Source organism: Podarcis liolepis, assembly GCF_965112155.1.
Source record: "Podarcis liolepis genome assembly, chromosome: 12".
NCBI lineage: Eukaryota > Metazoa > Chordata > Lepidosauria > Squamata > Lacertidae > Podarcis > Podarcis liolepis.
This window is the reverse complement of record NC_139563.1, coordinates 50,288,932-50,311,160: the sequence shown is the minus strand read 5'-3', so window position 1 is coordinate 50,311,160 and position 22,229 is coordinate 50,288,932. Positions and strand designations below refer to the sequence as shown.

At 46.7% G+C, this 22,229-nt stretch overlaps 1 protein-coding gene across 2 annotated transcripts in view; it reads right to left on the bottom strand.

Annotated features, from left to right (window-relative positions):
* Positions 1-22,229, bottom strand: part of ITGA9 (integrin subunit alpha 9) — a 242,482-nt gene that overhangs the window by 141,817 nt on the left and 78,436 nt on the right. For both annotated transcript variants that reach the window (XM_083467884.1, XM_083467885.1), the window contains exons 14-15: positions 21,931-22,085; positions 13,142-13,302 (exon numbers count right to left, since the gene is read on the bottom strand). In XM_083467884.1, the coding sequence (XP_083324010.1) occupies positions 13,142-13,302; positions 21,931-22,085 (316 nt within the window). The remainder of the gene's footprint in view (positions 1-13,141; positions 13,303-21,930; positions 22,086-22,229) is intronic.

The following is a 22,229-nucleotide window of genomic DNA, read 5'->3' as shown; positions in this document are numbered from 1 at the left end:
AGCAGAGACATCACCTTGCCAACTAAGGTCCGTATAGTTAAAGCTATGGTTTTCCCAGTAGTGATGTATGGAAGTGAGAGCTGGACCATAAAGAAGGCTGATCGCCGAAGAATTGATGCTTTTGAATTATGGTGCTGGAGGAGACTCTTGAGAGTCCCATGGACTGCAAGAAGATCAAACCTCTCCATTCTGAAGGAAATCAGCCCTGAGTGCTCACTGGAAGGACAGATCCTGAAGCTGAGGCTCCAATACCTCATGAGAAGAGAAAACTCCCTGGAAAAGACCCTGGTGTTGGGAAAGATGGAGGGCACAAGGAGAAGGGGACGACAGAGGACAAGATGGTTGGACAGTGTTTTCGAAGCTACCAGCATGAGTTTGACCAAACTGCGGGAGGCAGTGGAAGACAGGAGTGCCTGGCATGCTCTGGTCCAGGGGGTCAAGAAGAGTTGGACATGACTAAACGACTAAAGAACAACAATATGCTGCTGCAGATCCACCTAGGGAATGTTAGGAGGCGACCACAGATGATCAAGCCATTCTAGATGCCTGTCACATGGTGCCAATATTTAGGACTATGTTTGGGTTGAGTTTAGCAGCAACATATATCCATCACCTCAAGTAGGCAGTTAATGTTAAGGCATCATGGGCCTGTTTAAGACATCCTGCCAAACCATAAAGATAAAAGTACCTGGAAGACATAAACGCTGTGTCTGATTTAATTGCAGACTGCGTTAAGCAGAAGCTGTTCCGGGGGCCTGGCTTTTGAGCAGCAACAAGAAATGATTGATAGCAGTTACTAGCTCTGCTGGCTCCCCCTTTGGCTGGACACAAGCTGCATACGTGTCAGGGAACTGCCATCGGAGCATCAGGTGGTGGAGGGACTCAGGGAGGAAGAAAGAGACTCAACAGCTGAAGCAGGGACCAGCAGGGGGAGGAGTGGGTCTCTGAGGGAATGCGAGCAGGAGGGAGGGCTCAGGGAAGCTTCCAGCGAGAACAGTGAGGAGGTATCTGAGTCTCCCATAGGGAGACCCACACCTCGCCGGAAACTGTCACGCCGTGAGTCCAGGAGACGCGTTTCCGTTAAGGAGCTCCTTTGCTGGAAACGCTTCCGCAGACAGCCACTGTCGGACTCTACTAGTGACTAGAGCAGACATGTCTGAGGAGCTCCGTCACACACGGAGGTTTGTGGGGTCGCACAAACTCTGAGGGAGCACGTTTTTACGCACAAGCAGCTAATCAATCCCTAACAGCAGTCCGACAGTCTCTGTACGCTGCCTGTGCAAGAGAAAGCATCATGAGCGAACCAACCGGAACCGGAGGAGCGGGGGCTGGAGCTGGTCCAAGCTTGGAAGATAGATACCGAGCGTTGGAGGTCCAACTGGCGCTGCAGACGGCGAGGCTGGAGGAGAGAAGGGCTCAGGATGCAGACAAGAAGGGGAGAGCCACTCAATTCCCCAGAAAGGTACCAGGATTGGTGCAAAAATTTGGGGGGGACCCCAAGGATTACCATGCCTTTAGGACAGAGATGCAATATGCCATTAATGTGCAGTTCGATGAGTTCCCTGATGAGGAATCGCGAGTTGCTTTTGTAATTGGGCATCTTGAGAAAGGGGCGAGAGACTGGGTTCGACCCCTAATGGCAACGCACAATGACATACTAAAGGACACGAGGAAGTTCTTTCGTGCAATGGATATCATGTTTTCCAGCGATATTGAGGAAGGGGCGGTGCGCAGACAGCTAATGGCTTGTAAGCAGGGAAGTCGATCTGTCCGTGAGTACTGGACTGAGTTTACCATGCTGATTCACAGACTGAGTTGGGATTTATCGGCGGCACCCATTCAAATGCTATTTGAAGAAGGTCTTTCTTCGGCGGTGAAAGACGAGCTGTCACGGAGCCCCAGGGCGGAGTCTATGGATCAGCTGACCAAATCTGCGCTGACCATAGGAGCGCGGCAGGAGGCAAGAGCCTTGGAGAGGCGGGAAGGGAGAGGGGAACGTTGGAAGGAGTTCCGCATTCCAGACATTCCTGAGCCAGCTTTCCCGCCGGCAGAGCCGATGGAAATCGGAACAGCGCGCGCGCGCGCATTTTCAAAAACCAGCAAGGGGGCTAAGAAGGAGGGAAAGGGCCCCCGGAAATGCTATCTCTGCCAACAGCCAGGCCACTTTGCCAGAGTCTGCCCCCAGAGGAAGGAATGGCAAGGGATGGTGGGAGCTGTTGAGGGGGGAGAACAGGGGGGAACGGAGCAGGTAAAAGCCAACGCCTGGTTGCCACAATCGGGGCACTGCAGCCAGGCCAAAGAGCAGTGAAAGTGCCCATGCCAGAAGCTCCTCGACCTGCTCTAGTGATTGAAGTGTCGCTAGAGCTGCAAAATGGGCACCCCCTAAAAATAAAGGCGCTATTGGACTCAGGCAGCTCCTGCAATTTTATGAGCAAGGAGTTTGCGGCTGAACACCAGATACAGACTATCCCTTTAAGCAACCCCCTGCAGGTGACCACGATTGATGGCAGGGAGTTGTTGGGAGGAGGAGTCAGCTTGCAGACTGTCCCAATGATAATGAGGGTGGCAAGGCACACAGAACTGATAGCGTTTAATGTGGCCACCCTGGGAGGCGCTCCCATTATTTTGGGAATGAGCTGGCTAGCTCTACATGATCCGCTGGTTGGCTGGCATCAAAGAGTGGTGTCCTTTGGTTCAGCACATTGCTTAGAACACTGCAAAGGGGAAAAGGGTTCAGCAGGGGCCCAAGCCACCCTAGCAGGGACTGAAGTAATGGAGAAGGTGAAGGTACCACCACAGTATGCAGATCTCAGCGACGTGTTCAGCGAGAAGGAAGCTGACCAACTACCACCTCATAGACCCTTTGATTGCCAGATCAATTTACTCCCTGGAGCACAGCTTCCCGTGGGCAAGTTGTATGCCATGTCAGACAGAGAAATGCAGGAGTTGCGAGGGTTTATTGACAAGAACCTGAAGAGAGGCTTCATCAGAGAGTCCAAAGCAGCAGGGGGTAGCCCAGTGTTCTTTGTGGACAAAAAAAAGCGGACAAGCCGAGACTTGTATGCGATTTTAGGAGGTTAAATGCAGTGACTGAACCGGTGGCTTTCCCTATGCCCAGAATTGATGATATTTTGACCAGGGTGAGGAAGGGAAAGATTTTTACAAAGCTGGATCTAAGGGGGGCGTACAACCTGATACGCATAAGGAAAGGGGATGAATGGAAAACCACCATGTTTACCCCTTTGGGGGCATTTGAATACCTCGTTATGCCATTTGGATTACAAGCAGGCTCAGCGTGTTTTCAATCTTTTATGAACCACGTACTGGGCCCTTTGCTCTACAAGAATTGCGTTGCTTTCCTAGATGATGTGTTGGTGTATTCGGAGAATGAGGAGCAACATGTGAGAGACGTCAGAGAAGTGTTGAGCAGACTGCAAGCCAACAGGCTGTGGGTCAAACTGGAGAAGTGTCGGTTCCATACCAAGGAGGTGGAATTCCTGGGGTACCGCCTGTCAGACAAGGGATTGGCCATGGATCCCGGCAAGGTACAGGCAGTGCTGGAATGGAAAACACCCAAAACCAAGAAGGATGTGCAGAGGTTCCTAGGGTTTGGAAACTTTTATCGTAAGTTCATCCGCAACTTCGCCCATCTGACGGCGCCCATCACTGACTGTCTCAGCAGTAAAAAGAAGTTTGTATGGACGGCGGAGGCGGAGCGAGCGTTTGAGGAGCTGAAAAGGGCCTTCGCCTCTGAAGAACAACTTCTGCATGTGGATTTACGAAAGAAGCTAAGGGTTGAAACAGACGCATCTGACAGAGCCATAGGGGCGGTGCTTCTTCTGCAGCCGGGGAAGGAGGAGTCAGAGTGGCGACCGTGTGCCTTCTTTTCGCGAAAGCTGAACAAATCCGAGAGGAACTACACGGTGTACGACCGAGAACTTCTTGCTATTCATGAGGCGTTCCGGAGATGGAGGCATCTGCTAGTTGGTGCACAACATAAGGTGCAAGTGTGCACGGACCATAAAAATCTAGAGTATTGGAGAACTGCGCGAGTGCTCAACCAAAGGCAGTTGAGATGGGCCCAGGAGTTCTCCAAATTTAACTTTGAGATTTGTTACGTGCCAGGCCCAGAGAATGTTAGGGCGGACGCTCTCTCACGCAAACCTGAATATTTGGAGGGGGAGGGAGCACCCGAAGAAACCCATATCATTCCAGAGGACCGCTGGGTGTGTGGGGCGACTTTGGTGGGGCAAAGGGAATTGGTAGAGGGTACGGTGCAGGATGCATACGCCCAGGACAAACTCAGGGATCTCAGGAGGGAGGAAGACAAATCCGGTGGTTTTGAGGAGAGAAACGGGGCATTGTATTATAAGGGAGCGTTATATATACCTGAAGGGGAATTGAGGGAGAAGGTACTCAAGCAGCTGCACGATAGCCCCACAGCAGGGCATTTTGGGCAACACAAGACCATGTGGCTGGTTACCAGGGAATTTTGGTGGCCCAAGGTCAGGGAAGATGTGCGGGAGTATGTGAGAGGGTGTGAACAATGCCAAAGAGCCAAGGGGGAGAGGCGGGCGCCGGCTGGTTTATTAGAACCACTGCCCACACCTGAAAGACCGTGGGAAGCAGTGGCAATAGATTTCATGACTGATCTGCCAAGGTCTAGAGGGAAAACAGCCATCATGGTTGTAGTAGACCTGTTAACTAAAATGGCCCACTTTATAGCCTGCTCACATGCGGTCACAGCAGAAGAAACAGCCAAATTGTTTGTAGAGAATGTGTTTCGGTTGCATGGCGCCCCCTTGAGGGTGGTTTCAGACGGAGGGAAACAATTTACTTCCAGGTTCTGGAGGAAGCTCATGAGCTTACTGCATGTAGAGGTTAATTTTTCAACGGCCCGTCATCCAGAAACCAACGGGCAGGCGGAAAGAGCAAATGGGGTTCTCCAACAATATTTGAGGTGTTATGTTAATGACAGAGAGAATGATTGGGTGGAGAAGCTGGCGTTGGCAGAATTTGCCTACAACAATGCAGAGAACGTGTCCACGGGGATGAGCCCCTTTTTGGCTAATCACGGGTGCCATCCCAGAGCCTTCCCAGGGGGGGAGGGGGAGAACTGGAGCGTTCCAGCTGCAGAACAGTTCGTTGAAGAAATGGAAGCGATCCATCGCCAGCTCCAACTCAACTTAAACAGGGCTAAGGAGGAATATAAGAGGCAGGCAGACAAAAACCGAAGGGAAGGTGAAAGCATCAGGGTGGGGGACCAGGTGTGGCTGTCAACCCAAGGGTTGCCGTTCAAAGGAGGTTGTAAGAAATTAAGACCCAAAAGGCTGGGTCCGTTTGAAGTCATGCAGCAGGTCAATCCAGTGGCTTTCAGGCTCCGGTTACCGAACCACATGAAGCTGCACCCAGTTTTTCACAGGTCGTTGCTGTCACCGTATAGAGGAGACAGTGAAGGGAGGGTCACTAGGGGACCAGCAATGGAGGAGAAGGAACACAGCTACCATGTAGCGGAGATCCTCGATTCCAGGTGGAAGGGAGATCAAGTAGAGTATTTGGTAATGTGGGAAGGGGAACCGGAGTCGGAAAACACCTGGGTTAGGGCAGAGGATGTCAATGACGAAGTTTTAATAGAGACTTTTCATCAGAGGTTCCCACGTAAACCTCAGCCTGTAGCGAGGTTCCGAAGGGAATACTTTGCCACCACCGATGAGGAAGAGGAGTTGGAGGGGTTCCCAGATTCTGAAGAGGAAGAGGATTCAGCGAGCCAGGACGACGATCGATGGAGGGAATTGTTCGAGACGTCGGAAGATGAGGAAGATTCGTTTCGGGGTTTTAGCCCTTCACCTCCCAGGGGAGAGGAAATGGGAGGGGGTGAGGGGGGCCCTGGAGGGGAGGTGGATGTCAGGGAACTGCCATCGGAGCATCAGGTGGTGGAGGGACTCAGGGAGGAAGAAAGAGACTCAACAGCTGAAGCAGGGACCAGCAGGGGGAGGAGTGGGTCTCTGAGGGAATGCGAGCAGGAGGGAGGGCTCAGGGAAGCTTCCAGCGAGAACAGTGGGGAGGTATCTGAGTCTCCCATAGGGAGACCCACACCTCGCCGGAAACTGTCACGCCGTGAGTCCAGGAGACGCGTTTCCGTTAAGGAGCTCCTTTGCTGGAAACGCTTCCGCAGACAGCCACTGTCGGACTCTACTAGTGACTAGAGCAGACATGTCTGAGGAGCTCCGTCACACACGGAGGTTTGTGGGGTCGCACAAACTCTGAGGGAGCACGTTTTTACGCACAAGCAGCTAATCAATCCCTAACAATACGTCATCTATAATAAACACAGGGATCAAACGAGAAGTTTATCATCACTACGTTAGCCTTGCGATTGCTAAAGGATGAGAAGGAGGAAGGATATTTATGACTGCACAAAGGAGAGCACCATTTTCCTCTTTCAATCCAGAGTCACTGTGAAACAATTCTGATCCACTCCCAATGGCTTCAGTGCACAATTTTTAGGGTTATGGGTAGAATCTGTCTCAAATACAACACTTAAAATAAAAATATTAAGACCCAGTTCAGCTTTCTCCACTGCTTTCAATTGTTTTCACATTTGGGTTTCACCAGGGCTGAGCAACTTTATCTCACATGCCTGAAGCCAAGCCACAGAAAAATAAGAGTCAAGCCACAGACACACAAACACTGACAGACATAAAGGCTCCTTTGTCCCCAACTTCTGAAACCACAATAATTATTCTGCTCCATTTCCATATATTCTGCTGAATTCATTTCCCCCTAATTTTTAGCACGCTTTGCTAAATACCTGCTAAAAGAAATGCTACTGCAGTGTGTCATGCGGATCTTTTGCTTAATGTGATTTGCTTCTAATAAACTGCTAGTGGTCAGTTGACAATTCTAGAGCTCACAGAAGAAGGCTTTGAACAGCCAGAAGATGGTGGCTCCTCCCATGAGCATGAGAAGGCTAGGTGGATATTAATGAAGACAGATCAGGGATGGAGAACTTGCTAGTCCTCCAGCTGTTGCTAGGCTACAACTCCCATCATCACTGATCATTGACCATGCTGGCTGATGGGAGCTGTAGTCCAACATCATCTGAAGGGCCACAAGTTCCAGTTCTCTGCCTTAGATCCTTGAGCAGGACTTTGGAGAACACATTGCCATTGCAATGTAGCTAGCAAAAGGAGAAACAAGCCTGAGCTTGCTGGAAATAATGAGGGACGGGCACCCTCCAGGTCAATGTTGTTTGCTTTGCAGGAGAAACTGATGCTGCATTCCAGACTTTCACCATGTCTGGGGGTTTGCCTGCTCCCCCATACTCAACGTAGACATTTGTAAGTAAGCCGATATCACAATAAGCCTCCTGTGCTTTCCCTCCTAAGAAAACAGGCCTTGTAACTGCTGCTCCTAACCGCATGGGGAAGTGGGGGGAAGCACGTGCATGAAACAATGCAATTGTTGGAAGAAAGCCGAACGCTTTTCAAAATAATTTCCAAATCCCTCTGAAGTTAACTCTCCGGGGCAAGCAGGGAAAGAAAGAAGCAGCTGTTGTATCTTGCTACTGAGCTGGATGCCTTGGAAGGAGGAGAGATATTAGTGCCAACTTAAAATAATACAATAACTTAGAAAAATGTTTTGTGAAATGATTTTTAAACACTTTGGGCTAACAAGAAGGCTCTAGCGTTTGAAGACAAGAATGCAGAAGGGCAACAGTCTGGTAGGGGAAGGTTAGCTGCATATATTTAAAAAGGCATTAGTGCTTGGAAAATATACAGTGCCCAGATAGAGACAGGAACACAAACCCAAAGATACAATTCCTATTGTTTTTAGTGAAATGTACACATAACCATGCCACAACATGGCCCCTGTGCAGAGATAATATTATCTATTCCTTCTCTCTCTCTCAATGACCAGCAGCGTGCCATGGCTTTTTTTATCTTCAAAAGTTAACAACTGGGCATCAAATGCCGCAAGAGCTTTATCAGGCATGGCTACCAGGAACATTTGCTGAAATGTGACACATGAAAGAGTCCCGCAACACCTTAAAAACTAACAAATGTATTGTGGCATGACCGCTTGCGGTGCAGAGTCTGCAGTGGACTCTAATCTGTGTGGACAAGAGCTTCCATGGTGTAGATACTGTATACCCAAATAGGGGAAGCCTCTTGAAGGAGCCCATTCCTTTTAAGTGGGGACGTATCCCCATCTTACCAGACACATTTGAATCCACATGCTGGGCAAACACATTGCAAGATGCTGTCGAGCAGTGAATCTGGGCAATCCCTGTATTACTTAACACCTCTACCCAAAATGCACAAGAACTTTTCTGTGTACCCGCAACCCAGTTTGTTGGCTGCACAAGGCAAAGTGTCCCTCAAAGCCAACTGGGCATGAAAAATCATAAACACATCTGTGTGTGTTGCAGTTAATCCTTTGTCTTCGCCTGCAACTACCAACAGATGCTGGCCAAAGTCAGAGGTTCAAAGGAGGTTCAAAGGAGTGGTGCCAGTTACATGCACAACTAGCCTAGCACACCAGTACAGCTAGCTTGCCCCAATAAACATTTGTGGGATCATGGCTGGGGGTTCTACTATGCAACAGATACCATGCCAAAAGAGAACAACTGTACTCTCAGAATGACTGTTCGAAAAGGACAGCCACCTATTTATTTGCCCTGGACAGAGCTTTGTGCCAGCACCAGCCCAGGATGAATGGCAGCTGTACCTGACTCTCGACCTGGACATCATGAATTCCAGCAGCTAGCAATGAGGACGCTGGAATCTAAACAGCAGCGTGCAGAAGGTACTACTCTGTTGGCCAAGCTCCCAGCATTTATATCAGACCTAGCCAATCCCCAGGCTTCATATTATCTGCCAACTCCAGGGGTTGGTGCTATATACCCCAATTCTGAAGAGAGTTCTGAGGTCAAAGCTCCTACTGCTGATAGTAGCTCACTAAGCCAAACTCTAGGCTCAGATTATAATCTCCGTGCTGAGATGCTCATGTTTTCGGCACCACAAACGTACAGTGTGCAACCTCTTCCCAACAAAGTACCATGTGATCTATCTCAGGAACTGAGAGTCTGTGTCCCCTTTCAGGTGTTGCTGGACTACAGATTCCATCATCCCTGACAACTGGCTATGCTAGCTGGGACTGATGGGAACTGGAATTAAACATCAGGCTGGCCACAGTTCTCCATTCCTCTATTACTTCCAGACACATCTGCTCAAGCAGCGGCTATCCCAACAGAAATCCTGTGATCTTCTGTGAATGGCCAAGATTCCGAACACATAGGAATCAGAACTATATTTTTTTCTAATTTCCTTTAGTAATAAACAAGTGAATCAACAAAGGCAGGGCTACTACTAAAAAGAAGCAGTATCAGATATTAAAACAAATGACTCAATTCCTGTTTTCTAAAACTGATCCCTGTTTTTCTCCCAAAAATTTAAATTGATGTTTGATATTCTCCAATAAAAAAAAATAAACATGCATAGATAGATAAGAGGTGCGTCCCTTTTAATAGACCAAGCAGTGGCACACCCGAATAATAAAAACATTAGGAAATGGAAAGCTCATGATCAAGGGTCTTTCTGGAAGTGAAATTCCTGCAGCCACCCTAAAGCAGAAATATTACAAAAGCTCTGTGGCTTGGGAGTGCTGTTGCAGATTGCAAAATCCCATTAACTAGGAAAAGAATTAAGCCAATAAACATTAAAGGATCTTGCATTATAAAATATACATGGCCCATTTAATTTAACAATATCCTGTTTCATCAGAATGTATTAGCACATTGTATATTTAAGAAATGAAACATGGTGTATTTTGAAACTGCAATGCATTTGTAATATTGCTCACTCATCTCTAACATCTGGCTTTAGCTGGAAGCTGAGAAAACAGAGTTTTTACTGCGGAAACTGTGGAGAAGCAATGGGAAAACTCGATGGAGTGTTTGTTTGCTAAGACAGTTAGTGGTTGTGGAATACCGCTTGAAACTTCTCTCCCAGTGATAACTCAATTGCATGAGGAACTGTCCAGCAGATGCTAACAGAACAACATTGGTGGCAAATGTTAACTTAAGAAAGGTAGCGATAGGCTTCAACATATATATATATATTGTTTCTAACTGCCTAAAATCTACTAGTTCAATTTCCTATTGCCCTGGTCAGCAACTAATTTTTCCATTCCGTCAGGGTACAGGGAACAGAGAAAGAAGCATCAGCTCTCTTGAGCAATAAGCTGTACTGAGCTCTGAATGTATCCACTTCAGCTGGTTGCTATAAGATTTTACATTTCCCCCTGCCTCTCTTCCCCATTTTGTGCCATGTCTCTTGGATTTTAAGCCTGAGGGCATTGTTTCTAAACCCTACTCCAGAAGCATTTCTTTCTTAAGAGAGGGGGCAAAATGCTTCAAGGAAATGAGTACATTTTGGCAGGGGCCTTTTCACACTAAGCCAGGACTGGGGACTGATAACATTAACTCCACTTACTTGCTGACTCCCATGCAAGCCAAAGCACACAAGCCAGCTTTTCAACCCCTTCTCCTCAGTGTAAACAGTCTTACCAAAACAGGAAGCTATCTCCCCAAAGAGTAAAGTGGCCTAGGCCTGAAAAATTCACAGTGAATGACCAGAAGCTCATTCACGGCCCTTTGGGCCCAGTCTATTGTTTTAAGAGCACAATCCGCATAATCTTTTCCATTATGATCTACCCTGTTGGCTGTATGTGGTCCAAATGCATATTTTTAGAAAGGGAAAGTAAGGTACGTATATTAGAAGTCACAGCAGAAAGAAAATAAAAGGCTATTTTTAAAAGAAGGCTGTTTCATGTTGACTGTGTTACAACAAAGAGAGTAGATGAGGTTTTGGAACACATGTAAAATTATGAAGGCAATCTCTTACAACACGTTACAGGACACTGAACTGCTTGTGGCAGTTAATTGAGCAATGTTTCTCTCCCTGACCTCTTTACCATATATATCTCCTAAGTAATCATGACCCCTTCACCCAGCCTTCTTCAGTTTTCAAGGCTCTTTCATATTTCAGACATTAAACAGTCAATACTGCTTCCTCCCACTGGAGCACAGGCTGTCCAGGACCTTCGTTCCTATCACTTCCCATCCTTCACTGTACAAGCAAATGAACATTCCTGCAATTTGTGGAGCTAGGAAATTAAAATCAGCACTCTGAATGGCCAGGGTAGGGAACCTGGACTACAATTCCCATCATTCCTGGCCATTGGCCATGCTGGCTAGGGCTGATGGGAGTTGGAGTCCCACAATATCTAGAAAGCTGCACTTCTACTGTACCGCTTCCCATCTCTCTCACTTCTCCAAAATAACATTGAACATTGCCCTTTTTGCCTTCAATTATCTAAGCAGCTGCAATTCCCAACAGACTTCAGCAGGCAATTGTTCATCTCCTTGAAGCATATCAAACTCAAAATAATTATCTAGGGGGAAATGGTCATGGTACAAAAAGGTGGGGGTTGTTTTATGAGGGACATGCTCATCCTATTGAGAGTTTTCCTAACAAGGAAATACGTCTACAACAAGAACAAGCAGGAAATACGTTTTGTTAAGACGTTTAGATGAACTGACCTACACTCCAGGAATGCTTTAGATCAAAGCAAACTCCATTGATGCACATAGTAGCTGAGCAAGGAACTATAATTGAAAACAATATTGTTGCAGTTACACATCACCCCGATCTGCGAGCAGTGCAAAATTCCACAGGTTCCAAGCGCTTACTCAGAGTTTGTGTTTCCTTTGGGAATGAGGCAAGGGGGGATTGTGCTGTCTTCGCGATGTACAGTTTAGTTACACATATATACAACCTGAGCCTACGATGGAGGGCTTCAGAGCATCAACAACCCAAAAGGGTCTTGTTTCTCCCAAAGAGAAATCAAACGTTGCTCTGACTCTCCAGCTCACCATCATTGCAAACTCTGCCTTCAACTCTGGCTTTGAGGGAGGGGGCTCCAACCCTTTGCTGTCTCCCACCGAGCTCCTTAATCCCCCAGGAAACTAGCTTGGCTAGGCTAGGAATTATAAGGCTTGATTAGCTTTTAACACTTGCTGGATCCGGGGATTAGAGGGATCTGGCACACGGCTTAATGCCACTCCTCAAACTCATAACAATACCAAAGAGGAATACCGAGTCATGCATATTTGCAGGCCTGCTTAAAGTTTTCTGGAACAGTAATGTTCCGTATGCAAAGAAGCTTATTAGGACAGACGTGGGTGGTCTCTACCAAAATCGTGGGGGGAAAGCTGATAAGTGAGGAGATGGATTCTCCTCTAGGGACAAGAGCAGCTTCCTGACAGAATTAGCTGTTTTGCAATGTCATCATCAACTCCTTACTGGAGTCAAACAATTGTGCGTTGGAGTCTTATTACAAATAAAGCTAAGCAAATTAAAGCCAGTGTACTTGAGAAAGGAAAGCAACAAGAATAACCAACGCCACGGCAGAGACAAGTATCTATTTACAGACATGGGAAAAGGGACTAGTTCAGGGTCTTTTGAGATAATGCATTTGCTATACGGAAATGAACCAATTGTTACTTGGTTGTTGCAGGAAACCCAGACTTTTTTTCTTCTGCTAATTCTACATTTTCAGGGGAGATCTGGACGTCTTTCCTCAGGGTGGAGCATCAGTTGGAGACACTCTTTCTTTCCAACATTTGTTGTATGCATTCAATAACTGTATATAAAATGCCCCAAGTCTTTCCATTAAAAAAGAGGCCCTTTTGCAACACAGTCAATCCTACTTGGAAGCGTGTCCAGCAAGTTTAGTAGGGCTTACTCCCAGGTAACCGGAAACATTTTAGAGATGAGGGCCAAGGACATTTTGCTGCCTGCATTAACTCTCCCCCTCACATATTCCATGCTGACCAGGGTTGAATCTTATTTCCAATACTGGCGACATTGACAGCCTCCTTCATTGCAGGCTAGCTTAGGAGTGATGGGGCAAGCTTTGTGTCATAAACAGTTCTGCCCTCCATCGCTTTTCTGCCATTCCCCAACGGCAGGGCCGGCCCTGGTTAACTGAATTACCACACGCAGACTAACTTGATCCAACAACTGCAAAGACAAGAAGGTTCAACTGATAAATAATATAGGGGAAACGGACTGACCTTCACATAGGCTAGGTACTGTTTGCACTTCTGCTGCATATAGGACAGCTGGAACTGCTCGGTGATCTGGCCCACTGCTTCTCCGGAAGAAACAAAGTAAAGCCTGATGGGATGACCCTTTTCCTTCTTTGCCACATCTGCCGTCAGGTTACAGTTCAATCCTAAAAAAGAAAAATGGAAAAGCAATAAAATACCAACGAAAGAATGCCAAGAAAAACTTACAGAATATGCCGGAATGGCAAAACTAACTGACAGACAACGAAATAAGGACACAAAAAAATCATTTAAAGAAGATTGGGAACCATTTTCGGCTGATCTACAGAAACAATGCAAAGAATTGGACTCTTTAGTAGGTTCTGAGTAAACATTTACAAATAACGAAATAAATTATAAGATTAAATATAAAAAAATGAATTGAAAGCAAATAAGCAGGATTTGATAATGTGTGAAAACAAACTAGAAAAGGAGGTTGAGGGAAGTCCAGGTGGGGGAGGGAAGGGAAGGGACAATTTGGGATTAGTGAATTATGATATATGTTATGATGTAATTGGGGGGAATGGAAAATGTAATAAAAATATTTTAAAAGAAAAAAAGAAAAATTAACATGAGGGCAGCCTTTACATATCCAGAGGTATAGGTCTTTTGGTTTGTTTTAGGATTGCACCACGCTGACCTCTGCCATTCAGCAACAGGTCCATAACTGCAACAGCACTGGGTGGCTTTTAAAGACAATTGAACGGATTCCATGGAGGATAAGACTAGCAATACTACCAGACATGATGGCCATGCTCTGTCTCTGGGGTCAGGGGCAGGAATGCTTCTGAACACCACTTGCTGGAAACCACAGTAGGGAAGGGGGCTCTCGCACTCGAGTCCTGCTTGCAGGTTCTTCACAGGCATTAGGTTGGCCTCTGTGAGAACAGGATGCCGGACGCTGATAAGCCATTGGTCTAATCCAGCAGGCTCTTACGGGTTCTTAACAAGTGCATGTTGAAATAAAGACAAAAAGGCTCCAGAGCATTGGGGACAGACTAGTGCCCTGCAGAAGCCCATAGAACAGATGACAGGGAATCAAAGAACACTCCCATAACGTTACTCTCTGGACAACTGGGCAAATACGAATGCAGCCATTGAAGTAAAGTGCCTTCAATACCCATCACACAGTCAGTCTAGGACAGGCATAGGCAAACTCGGCCCTCCTGATGTTTTTTGGACTACAATTCCCATCATCCCTGACCACTGGTCCTGCTAGCTAAGGATGGTAGGAGTTGTAGTCCAAAAAGAGCTGGAGGCTCAAGTTTGGAAAACACTGCTTGAGGGCAAGTTTATGCTACTTGTGACCCAATGACTTAAATGCAAGCCACCAGCCTACGTAAGCAACCGTGTCATAAACCTGATTTTGCAGCCCACTTAAGGATAAAAGAGTGTGTCAAGCACTTGGCATTCTGCAATACTTGGTAGAGGGCTACATTCAAGTTGCTGGATCTCAAATTCTGCCAGCCTGCTCTAGTGAAAGGTCTGTTAAGGGAAAGAAGTGCATCTTTTAACTTTGGTAAACTACTGTGCGTTAACAGTATAGTTTCGACACAACCGGTTCCCTCGAATTTCAACACTAGTTACTCATCATTTTGCTAACCGGTACCCTAAACGTTTACAATCAGGGCTGTCATCAAAGGTTAGCACAGTAAGTCATCTGCCAAGGTCGCCTTGCTGAAGTGATAAGCTAAAGTTAACACCATTATTGCATCATGTTCATTAATATCCATGAGCCTCGCTCCAATAGGAAACTTCCTCTGCTGCAAACCAGCATTCCCTGCCTTTATGATAACTGCACTTAACAGTGTACAATCTGGCACTTTGGTGGCACATCCCATCAAGATAAGAACGTTGATATAAAAATGGAAAGTACAGATGTTGCAGACTACTAAGAGCCGCACAACCACATTGCATATTGTGCATGCGACAGTAAAAGCCGACTCCTGTGCCTTTTAAATGGCTGATTACATATTTTGGCTGCATATTAGATTATTTAGAGGCATGAGAATTAAGTGTGCCACACATCTGCTTTGTTTCCAATCAAAGCAAAGTATGAAAAAAATATTCTATCAAGAGGAAAACTGAAGCAGCTATTAAGAGACCAAGATCAAGAATTGCAGAAATAATCAGCTGAGACCCTTTAGACCTAGAAGCAGCCAGTAGAGAAGGCCTTCTGAGCATGGAAGTAACTGAAGCTTGGAAAGAGGGAGAGGCGTGAGGAGGTGGGAAGGTCGCTGTGTTGCAAATGCATGGTTCAGAGTGCCAGAATGTGTGGAGGTAACGCTCCGCTTTGTGAAGGCAAACCTCGCACCAGGCATGCAACTGTATGTCCAGGAGCGTTACACCGGCTTTCCCTGACCTTCTTGGTTAGAAAACAGGGTTTCCCCCCTGACTTTTTGTCCTCTCACAATTTGTTCGCTAGACATAACGCTTGGCTGAAGCAGGACCGGGGACGCAGACGTAATCAAGTATCGGGGAAAACTTTCAGGGAAATAATAATAATAATAATTTATTATTTATACCCCGCCCATCTGGCTGGGTTTCCCCAGCCACTCTGGGTGGCTTCCAACAAAACACCAAAATACAATAACCTATTAAACATTAAAAGCTTCCCTAAGCAGGGCTGCCTTCAGATGTCTTCTAAAAGTTTGGTAGTTATTTTTCTTTTTGATATCTGGTGGGAGGGTGTTCCACAGGGCGGGTGCCACTACCGAGAAGGCCCTCTGCCTGGTTCCCTGTAACTTGGCTTCTCGCAGCAAGGGAACCGCCAGAAGGCCCTCGGTGCTGGACCTCAGTGCCCAGGCAGAACGATGGGGGTGGAGACGCTCCTTCAGGTATACTCCTTCAGGTATACTGGGCCGAGGCCGTTTAGGCACCAACACTTTGAATTGTGCTCAGAAACGTACTGGGAGCCAGTGTAGGTCTTTCAAGACTGGTGTTATGTGGTCTCGGCGGCCGCTCACAGTCACCAGTCTAGCTGCCGCATTCTGGATTAGTTGTAGTTTCCGGGTCACCTTCAAAGGTAGCCCCACATAGAGCGCATTGCAGTAGTCCAAGAGAGAGATAACCAGAGCATGCTCCACTCTGGCGAAACACCTGCTGACACATGTATTTGCTAATGCTGGAAATGTGCTTAGATGGAAATATGTTGAGTTCAGGCTGGTTTCACTACTGTTTCCAGTTGTTGACTTCTGCTAATAAAAGGAGCCTCAGCAGAGCTAGTCGGCAGCTTGCTTGGAGCATGCTTGCCAGTGTGCTTCTGCACAGCTCACCTGCATTCAACCTCCTGTCATCTCCGTTACTCCTACAAGAATGGCTCTGCAAGGGGTGCCCACACCAACCTCCACACCCTGCCTCTTCTTCTTCCCAGTAAACTGCAGTGACACCTATGCCGGGAAACCAGGAAAACACCACTACCCCGATAGCTGCTCCTGTTTCGACCAGGGATGACTTCCGAATGTTGTTGAACTCAAGCTTCCATCATCCCTGCCAGGGGCTGATGGGAACTGGAGTTCAAGCACACCTGAAGGGTCACATGATCCCCATCCCTGCTTGAAGAACTAGTGCCTGAGATTGCTTCTTTCCTCCTCCATCCCCATCCCTTTCTCCTTGTGTGTCACGTATTTTAGGGAAGGGGCTGTTTGACTACTGATCATTGCAAACCGACAGCCTTTTTCAACTGAGGCGTGATGTAAAAATTATTCAAATATATAAACCATCCAGCCTGCAGGGGGAGCGTCTATACACCAAACGTCTCACTGAGTTGTGGCAACAGCCAGCCGACGGAGCAATTTAAAGCGCCTTGCACATCATAGTCGCATTGAGCACACTGACTCTCAGACGTAACAGAAAACTGTCCATGAGCAATCTACATCCAGCTGTGACCGTGCCACCTCTCGGCAACAGCTGACATTTTACAATCTCGAGTAGTATATTTCACATCTTTCTCCACTTTGCCTTTTGGCAGACACAACCAATGATGTCAGAAGTGGAAAACTGAAACAGCAAGCCTAACTTTTTTAAAAAAACAAAAAAACCCAGCTTGCAGATGTCACTAGATTGGTAGTTAGCAGCTGACTCAGATCACCCCTTTTGTGTGCTGCTCTCTGAGGGGCTTGTGTCTAAGTGAGTTTCAGCTCATAAATAGCTCTTTTTCAGAATGGTAAAAATAGAGTCGCTTCATCTAATGCTGTAAGCAGAAGTCCTTTAGAGACTGCTGTTCACGCAAGCAGCAGAACATGCGAGCAACAGACACATGCAAGCTCACCTGATCTTCTTGTTTAGAGACTAAAATCCATAGAATCATAGAATCATAGAGTTGGAAGAGACCACAAGGGCCATCGAGTCCAACCCCCTGCCAAGCAGGAAACACCATCAGAGCACTCCTGACATATGGTTGTCAAGCCTCTGCTTAAAGACCTCCAAGGAAGGAGACTCCATCACACTCCTTGGCATGACACTGATTGCATTTTCTGTGTTGGCCACCCCACCCTGGCTGTAGAATACCCTCTCTTCTGAGGTACAACTGGTGCCAACACTGCTTATTTCTGGTATCAACTGAAGATACACCTCTCTGCTCAGGCCTTCTCGGAGGGCTGATACAGTTGAGGCCAACCGCAAATTAACCAAGTGTTTATCTGCTGTGCTATTAAATGTATGTGGTTTTCATTGTAGCTTTGAAATGTTTGCTTAATGCGCTGCATCATTTCATTGTTTTATTGTGTTTCAAAGTCTAACCTGCTCTGAGATCATTAATTGCCACTCTCTGCTTGGCTTCCCAAGCAACACTTTAATATGGACTATGGGGGCCAGCCAGAGACTGAACCAAAGTGCCTTGAAGTGCAGGGGAGCAGCAGAAGGTGGAACTTCTAGGGTGAGGGGAGAAGGATGTCGCAACAACACACACATAGTTCCACGTACTGCTGCTGCAAGTACCATATTTTTCGCTCTATAAGACGCACCAGACCATAAGACGCATCTAGTTTTTGGAGGAGGAAAGCAAGAAAAAAAATATTCTGAATCCCAGAGACATGTTCTGTTGCATATGCTGACTGTGTGTGTGTGTGTGTGTGTGTGTAAGTATAAGTAAGTGGAATACAGACACACACATAAAGCCACACAAAGCCTCTTCAGGGCAGGGGGAACCTTCATCCCGCTGCCCTGAAGAGGCTTCGCACGGCTAAGCCAGAAGCTAGAACAGCGACAGGGATCGCTGTGCAGAGATCCCTCTTGCTGTTCTGGCTTCTGGGATAGCTGCGCAGCCTGCATTCGCTCCCTGAGACGCACACACATTTTCCCTTACTTTTCAGGAGGGAAAAAGTGTGTATTATATAGCGAAAAATACGGTGATTCTGTTTTAGTTTTGAGTTGTTTTCATTCATGTTCATTATAAACAGCCATGAGAGCTGTCAAGGCTGAAAGACCGTCTACAAATTTGGTTCACAGCACATAAATAAACAGGAGGATTCCAATTGCCATCGTATCAGCTGTCTGTGGGAAGAACTGTGCAATGGAAGACAAGGGGTGTACTTTTAGGAGAGGGTTGCTCTCCAAGACAGCCAGAATCTGCGAAGACAGAACTACGTAACTATTCTAGTAGAACTAGTGCATCAGCTTGCTTTCCCTCTCCTCCCTTCCACTCCCTTTTTCTTCCTGCATTATACTATTTCATTTTATTTTTACTTTTTCCATTCCCCTGCATGCAAAGACAAGCTCCGGCAGACTGAGCAGACGAGACCAATAGCTGGTCCGATGATCAAGATGGTGGTTTCCATGTAGAGGGAAGTGAGGGGTAGATGGGGCTCATCAACCTGGGAAGGTGGCCCATCTAAGAGAAGGAAAACTCTGATCCTAAATCTCCGTTTTCTTGAAGGATGTCTTCAGGAGAAGAAAAGGGTAAGGAGTGAACCCTACACAAATCAGGAGTGAGATCCGTAAGGTTGTTGGGTGGCACCTTGTACGCTTCCTTGGTCCGCATCAGTGAGGCTGAGAGGTGGGCTCTTGTTTTCTGGACAGCCCAGGACCTCCATACAGGAAGGTCACTTTGGTGCTGCTAACACAGCAGTTTGACTTCACCCCCGGAAGCGCACTCCATTGTCTCTCGAGACAGACGGATGCTAACAATGTATTTCTTTCATGTTTTAAGCCACCTTGAGTATGGTTTGGACTATGGAAGGTGGCACACAAATGAAAATATGTTCATGTGGCTCAGGGATGCAGCTGGTGATGTGGAGCATCCCCTCAAGAATAATCACACGGGCAATATGACTTTTCTATACTTCAAGCTCAGCTGCCCTGTCATATTGGTAAAATGGATGTCAAACAAGTACAGTGGACCCTCGGGGTAGGAACTTAATTTGTCCCGGGGATCCGTACTGTCAGGAAACTGACATCAGAGCAATAGGTGAAGGAGAGGCTCTCCGATTCTGCAGGGGAAGGTACAAGCACTAGGGGGAGACGCAGCTTGATGGAGGGGGAAGGAAATCAGCGTAACACCAAAGATCCAGGAGAGCAAATGGGAGAAGAGGTGGAAGGGCTCCGGGAGTCTTCCTTGGAAGTCAGTGAGGAGAGCCCTGGTCCTCCACTACCCACGCCCTCCTTGCGCAGCAGACTCCCGCGCTATGAGAGGCAGAGACGATTGGGAGTCAAACAACTCTTATGCTGGCAAAGGTTTAAGAAACGCCCACAGACAGATTCTGCTAGCGACTGAGGCAGCCACGCTGAGATGGGCTGTGCAGTCAGGACGGTTTAACCCAGGCAGCCAAGCTCCAAAAGGGGACAGTTTACGCACAAGTAACTCCAAACCACTACACGTACTTACCCTGAAAAGTCGGTATCCGAAGCTGCCGCTTCTGCGCATGCGTGCATGGCGAAACCCAGAAATATACACTTCCGGGTTTGCTGCATTCAAAACTCGAAATTACATTACCCGAAGGTAAAGTAACCCAAGGTTCCACTGTACCTAGACTTTATTGAAAAACCTGGCCTAAAATATGACTAAACTTTTATGTTACGCTGGCAGGTGAAGATCAGATCAGTTCAAACCAGAAAGCGTGAAGAATGAGTTCCTCAAGCATCCCCACATTCATTCAGCCTCACTGATATCTATATCCAATTTTAGCCCACCTGTTATATAGAGCCAGCAATGCTAGAAAGTCACTGTATCTGATTCTCTCTGAAAGAGAAGTCAATAGGACACACTGCATAGCAACGTGCTATTGTTTGCCGGACTGCTTGTTAATGTACGCCCATCTCAGCTATAAATAGACTGGCTAAGATTTTAGCCTTCAACATGTTCCCATAAAACACATGGAATTTGTACCGTAATTCACAAAATATGCTGCAGAACTAAACAGATAAAAGCAGCCACTAAAACATTCAAGATACTTGCAGCACTATAAAAAAACAACTTTTAAATAGAACGATCTATGTTTAAACTAACCAGTTAAGAGGAAGATATGCCATTTTCACACAACCTTAAAGGAAGATTTCAGGCGAACATTAAAAAACACAAGGCATAAATCCAGGCTTGTTCCAAGAGTGCCTTTGGTTTTATGGGGTCTCTTAAGAAGAGCTGGAATATATCTACTGGTCTTCCGGTTTTCAATACAAAAAAAAATCATCACACGCAAGTAATTCCTCAGATATTTACCAGAAAAAGCTCTTGGTAACATGGGGAGGGGAGGCTCTAGCTACTTTAAAACCCCACAAAAACCTTGATCCATGTTGATCTTAGTCTTTGCATTAACTGAGAGCTATTGTAGCATAGCGGCTAAGAGAATAAACTGGCGGCCATGAAATCCTCAGTTCCAATCTCATCTTTTCCGTGAACTCAGTATGCTGCCTTAGGTAAGCCATTGAGTCTCACTCTTGCACCTGCAGTTTTGTAATTATACTGACCTCTCAAAGTTGCTGTAAGGATTACTGACATAACGTATGTGAAATACTTAGACCAGGGGTCTGCAACCTGCGGCTCCGGAGCTGCATGCGGCTCTTTTACATCTTTGCTGCGGCTCCGGGGCGGATACTAGCGAGGGGAGGAGGCGCATTGTGCGCCCCGACACTCCTCACTGTGGCGGGCGCTGTACTGGCTGTGACGTCTCATGGGGGCGGTGCGTGCGTTAGTCACGCACCGTCCCGACGTCACCTTCCCGCCCGCTGTCAGATCGTGGCTCCCGAGATAAATTTGTTTTAAATGTCGCAATGGTTTTGCGGCTCCCAGTTGTTGTTTTTTCTTCGGAAACGGGTCCAAGTGGCTCTTTTTGTCTTAAAGGTTGCAGACCCCTGACTTAGAACATGCTATATAAAGCAACAAGTGGACCCTACAACAAAAAGTTGCAGTGTATGCTAGGGCTGTGCATTGGATTTGGAAGAATCCTGAGGTGAAACAGGAAGCCTGGAAGGTATTTAGGGAAAAGCAGAGTGTTTACAAGTTGACATGAGTTGAAGTGGAGTCTGTGAAGTGCTTTGTGGCACCACGGCACTAAATACAATAAAGAAAATACCGTGCACGCGTGTCTGCTGAAAGCAAAATTAATGTCTACATTTACAATAACATGGTTACATGAAGACTAGATGAAGGAAGAAGGGAGAGCGAGGGAACACCAGAGGGTGGAGAAACATGGAGGGAGAGCTACAACGGGAATGACAGGTCTAGTTTGTAAACTTATGAGGACAAAAACAACACAAATAACATTTTACAAACATCGGTTTAGAAATTATAAACAGCAATGGATGCCAAGATAATAGTTTACCTATCGTTCCTGGAACGTGTTTGCCTCTGAAACTAAAGCAGGCCGTGACGTTTAGGCAGTTCACCGGCTGCAAGTCATCGTGGCACCGGGGAGCTGTGATGTCAATGGAAGCTGGCAGGAAAATGGAGATGTCCATAGTAATGACAGGCCTGGATCTTAAAACAACAACAACAACAAAAGCATTACTTTCGGAATAGTTAGTGGAGTGAAATGGCTTAAGAAACTGACCTATGGGTGAGAAGTCTATAGAAGTCTATCTACCTCAAGTCATCTTAGGCAAGCCTTTCTGCCCCAGCTCC